This window comes from Mustela lutreola, chromosome 15 (assembly GCF_030435805.1).
Source record: "Mustela lutreola isolate mMusLut2 chromosome 15, mMusLut2.pri, whole genome shotgun sequence".
In the NCBI taxonomy this organism is placed as follows: Eukaryota; Metazoa; Chordata; class Mammalia; order Carnivora; family Mustelidae; genus Mustela; species Mustela lutreola.
In genome coordinates, this window is record NC_081304.1 from 59194216 (window position 1) to 59198780 (window position 4565).

The 4565-nt window shown below is 62.3% G+C and overlaps 1 protein-coding gene across 3 annotated transcripts; it reads left to right on the plus strand.

The window, feature by feature from the left end:
- Nucleotides 1-323: 323 nt before the first annotated feature.
- Nucleotides 324-3861, plus strand: LOC131816689 (asialoglycoprotein receptor 1-like). Of its 3 annotated transcripts, none has more exons than XM_059149626.1 (9): nt 324-342; nt 904-987; nt 2253-2369; nt 2482-2577; nt 2658-2729; nt 2833-2919; nt 3009-3160; nt 3241-3347; nt 3457-3861. In XM_059149626.1, the coding sequence occupies exons 2-9, from the start codon at nt 921-923 to the stop codon at nt 3611-3613; spliced, it is 855 nt and encodes a 284-aa protein (XP_059005609.1). In that variant the 5' UTR covers nt 324-342; nt 904-920; the 3' UTR covers nt 3614-3861. The 3 variants fall into 3 exon arrangements, with proteins under 3 accessions (XP_059005609.1, XP_059005608.1, XP_059005607.1); XM_059149625.1 differs by lacking the exon at nt 324-342 and adding an exon at nt 501-690; XM_059149624.1 differs by lacking the exons at nt 324-342; nt 904-987 and adding an exon at nt 1310-1418.
- Nucleotides 3862-4565: the final 704 nt, after the last annotated feature.

Consider the following 4565-nt stretch of genomic DNA (forward strand, 5'->3'; position numbering starts at 1 on the left):
CTGGGGTGGGAAAACCTGCTCTCCTGCCTCTCCCTCCCCTGCCCCCATACTGTCTGGAGGACTTCGCTCCCTGGGAGAGTGAAGCCAGTGAGTTCCAAACCAGAGAGCCTGGCTGCTGCGCCTCCACAGGAGGCTGGGGCCCAGGCTCAGATACCAGGGTCAGAGCCTGGATTGGGCAAAAGCAGAGAGTGGGGCTCCCTGATCCTGGCCAGGGATATTTGGAAACACCGACAATTCTGGGAAATGTAGCAGCGGGAAATGAAAGGAGGGAGGGGCAGAAGGAAATGACCGAGTGCACCCCTGGCCAGGCTCCCCATCCCAAACCCTGCAGAAATTAGTGAGGTGACTGGCAAGGGCGTGAGGGGGAGGCGGACAGATCAGGAGAGTCCCCCTCCCTGGGGAGGAAGGCAGGGGTGACCCATCCCCCACTCCCACTCCACACAGCTCCAGAGTTCCAAATCCCTTTCCCTCTCTGTTTACTGTCCAAAGTCCCGGGCACTGGGGATGCCAGGTTCTGAGTGTTGGGACACACAGACACGCAGACACGCAGTGCTTGGGGCCCTCGTATGGACCCTGCTCCGTCCCCTCCCATCGTCCAGGGCTGTCCGTGCACCCCAAGGCTCCAGGCTCTAGCTCCCTTCTTAGCCTAGGACCTGCACGACCAGGAGCCAACCTCAAGACTGTCAGCAAGTAAAAGGGGAAGAAAGCCAGGGGACCTCAGAGTGGGGCGGGGGGTGCCGGGTGGGAAGACTTCAGAGGATCAAGTTTGGATGTCGGGCCTGGGAGGGGATGGGAGAAAGCTTTCCTAGAGCCACCAATCATTTAGAAGCAGACTGGATGCCCCAGGCCGGCTCCATTCGGCTCCAGCCCTAGCCCTAACCCCCCGCCTTGTCCTGGGCCCAGGTCCAGCCAGCCCTACCATGACAAATGACTATCAAGATCTTCAGCATCTGGACAGCGAGGACAATGACCACCAGCTCCGACAAGGTAAGGGGACACCTCTTTCCAGTTCTGAAAGGTGAGCATCAGGTGGCCTTGGCCCCTTTGCCTCGGCTCCTGCTTCCTTCGGGGACTCCAGACCCTGTCTCTGGGTCTGCCCCACTTACCAGAAGCCGGTCTGAGCCGCCCCTCTTGGGGTGGGGGTGTCAGCTGTGGGGCTGGAATCCCTTTCTCAGTGATGGGACTCCCAGGCCTCCAGAGGCCTCCTGAGCCTCGCGGTGTCACCCACAGCCCAGGGGCGTGGGGGCGGGGTGTGCAGATCCGGAGGTCCAGGAGTAACCAGGGGGACCTCAGGCCCCCCCTTCTTCCTTCTAACACCTGGAGAATGTGTGTGAGCAGGAGTGCCGGGGTCCCTGGGACCATTGGGTCCAGCGGTCAGACTTCTGTGAGGAGGCTGCGAGACCAAGTACCCAAGGATGGTGAGGCCCCGGCCCACAAAGACACCCCCTTCCTGCTCCTGCCGGCAGGGATGCCGTTTGGGCTGAGCAGGAGGGTCCTTGGGGATGGGTGTGGGGAAAGGCTGCCGGGGTCCTCTGCTTGGGGGGCTCTGGTTACCCGGTCTTCTCTCTCTGCGCACAGCCAGAGGAGTTGGGTTCGTGGGGGAGAGGAATAAACCTCCTCCCTATTCCCAGCCTTCTCGGGCCGGGGGTGCGCCCAGGGACCCCAGCCAGTCACGCGCTCCTCCTGCGACTCCAGCTGGAACCTGTTGGCGGGGACGGGGTTCATTCGCGTCAGTGACACAGTCCGGCCACTAGGTGTCAGCAAAGGCTCAGGGCCCCGGCGGGCTGGGGAGAATCAGGCTGGGTGCCCCCGCATCCCGCTGCCTCTGGCCCCTCGGGTCCGGACCATCCAGATTTAGTTCTTTTCTTTTCTTTTTTTTTTCCTTTCCTTTTCTTTCTTTCTTTCTTTTTCTTTTCTTTCTCTCTCTCTTTCTTTCTTTCAAGATTTTATTTATTTGACACAGAGAGAGATCACAAGTAGGCAGGGAGGCAGGCAGAGAGAGAGGGGGAAGCAGGCTCCCCGCTGAGCAGAGAGCCCGATGTGGGGCTCGATTCCAGAACCCCGAGATCATGACCTGAGCTGAAGGCAGAGGCTTTAACCCACTGAGCCCCCCAGGCCCCCCGACCCAGGTTTCTTAATCCATATGTTTCCTCCAAGCCCTGGAGAGGAGCCTTAGCCCGCTCTCCTCCCGGGACCCCTGAGCGGCCCAGGTGCCCCTGTGTCCCCGAGACCCTGCTGTCCTCTCTTGCTAGTGCCACGGCCCCCGCAGCCGCTGTTCCGGAGGTTCTGCTCAGGACCCTGCCTCCTCCTGCTCTCCCTGGGCCTCGGCCTCCTGCTGCTGGTGGTCGTCTGTGTCATCGGATCCCAGAGTGGGTACCCGGGCAGGGGACCAGGGGGGGGGCAGGGGTGGGAGAGGGCGGGCTTCTGTGCTGGGGGGCGCGGGCCCCTCATTTCGGCCTCTGCACACCCTCTCCCGCCCAGACTCCAAGTTGCGGGGGGAGCTGCAGGCCCTGAGAGAGACGTTCAGCAACTTCACGGCGACCACGGAGGTCGAAGTCAAGGCCTTGAGCAGCCAGGGTGAGGGGGCGGGGGCTGGAGCTGGGGGGCGGGCGGTGGGCGCTAGGGACGCGGGGGGCGCTGAGCAGGTGTCTCCCCAGGAGGAAATGTGGGCAGGAAGATGAAATCGCTCGAGTCCCAGCTGGAGAAGCAGCAGCAGGATCTGAGCGAAGGTCAGACACGAGCATGTGGGACTCCGGGTCCCTCGGGCCCACGCTGGGGTCTCGTGGCGCGCGCGTGAGCGACGTCGCGACCCCCGCCCTCGCTCCCCCCCAGATCACTCGGGCCTCCTGTTCCACGTGAAGCAGTTCGTGTCGGACCTGCGCAGCCTGAGCTGTCAGATGGCCGTCCTGCAGGGCAATGGTGAGGAGCGCGCGGGGGCGCCGGCGCGCTCGGCCGTCCGGCTCCCTGCGGGCCGCGCCTCAGCGCCTCCTCCCTCCCCTGCCCCTCAGGGTCGGCGAGGACCTGCTGCCCAGTCAACTGGCTGGAGTACGAGGGCAGCTGCTACTGGTTCTCCCGCTCCGGGAAGCCCTGGCCGGACGCGGACCGGTACTGCCAGCTGGAAAGCGCGCACCTGGTGGTCGTCAACTCCCGGGAGGAGCAGGTGAGCGGCCCGGGGCTCGCGCGCGGGGGAGCGGGGGGGGGGGGCTCCGGGGAGCGCTCACCGCCCCTCCCCCTCCGCAGAAGTTTGTCCAGCACCACATGGGGCCGGTGAACACCTGGATGGGCCTCACGGACCAGAGCGGGCTCTGGAAGTGGGTGGACGGGACGGACTACGAGACTGGCTTCAAGTGAGTGTGCGCGTCCCCGGGCGCCGCGCGTCCCCGGGGCTTCGCTGGAGCGGGCCGGGGCTGGGGGGCGGAGCGAGGGGGTGGGGCGCACAGCAGCTGGTCTCGGCAGGAACTGGAGGCCGGAGCAGCCGGACGACTGGTACGGGCACGGGCTCGGGGGAGGCGAGGACTGCGCACACTTCACCGACGACGGCCGCTGGAACGACGACGTGTGCCAGAGGCCCTACCGCTGGGTGTGCGAGACGCCTCTGGAGCCGGCCAGCTAGGAGCCTCCCCTCCCCTAATTTATTTCCTCAATGCCTCCGCCGGCCGCATGACCCTCCCGTGCTGGGGGCCTACTCCACCGCCTGGTGGGGAGGCGATCTAGGGTTGCAAGGGAAGGGGAAAGACGTCCAAGGAGCGTGCAGTCACCTTTGGAGGGGCGGGGAGATGGAAACCCTGTCACCAGCGGCAGCCTGCTGGGTATGGCCAAACCTTTTTTAGAGTAAAAAGAACAGAAATATTCTAAACGCGCCCTGCGTTGTTTGGTTATTGGGTGTTGGGAATCGGGAGTGGGCTGGTGGGTTGGAAGCCTGGGGCAGGCCGCGGGGTCTGGTGGGAACCCCTTGGGCTTTGGTGCTTACGGGTGTGGGAGGTAGGGTCCTGTTCGGAGTCTCCCCTGTAAAGGTGACCCATTGCTGGGGACCGCTGCATTTGCAGCAGTCCCCAGGACCAGAATCCTATGCCCCCCCCCCATGTGTCCGTGGCTTCAAGGGCTTTGAATGAAACTTATTGTTGTCTGCTGCATGCATTTCAGTGGACAGAGGCATGCTCCACATACAGGCGACAAATACAGTGCAGGCAAAGATGAGTCCAGCACCAAGAACCGCCAAAACTTCGAAGAAAGCCAGAAAACCAGGAGGGTGGCTGAGAGGTCCCCCAAATAAACAGAATCCACGGCCCAGGATGGGAGTTCCCGGAAAACCCACAAGGGCAGAGGCCGGGTGATCAGCAAACATGAAACAGATGCAAAAGTAGAGACAAGAAGATCTATCAGTGTATAGACAGCTCACTGTCTTTCCAGATCATATTGTGTATGAGAGAAGATAAAAATGAAACCATCAGGCACTTGAGAAATGAACAAGGAGAGCACTGCATACATGGGACGGTGTAAGGCTGTTCTTAGGAGGAAAGCTGTACAGATAGAAGCACGTTTATTGAAAAAAACAAAGTTGAATG

Bases quoted from the DNA above. Each gene is read 5' to 3' on its own strand.
- LOC131816689 (XM_059149624.1), top strand. From the start codon at position 1,325: ATGTGTGTGAGCAGGAGTGCCGGGGTCCCTGGGACCATTGGGTCCAGC. The intron at 2,730-2,832 runs GTCAGACACGAG...GCTCCCCCCCAG, and splicing joins GCAGCAGGATCTGAGCGAAG to ATCACTCGGGCCTCCTGTTC. The intron at 3,348-3,456 runs GTGAGTGTGCGC...TGGTCTCGGCAG, and splicing joins GACTACGAGACTGGCTTCAA to GAACTGGAGGCCGGAGCAGC.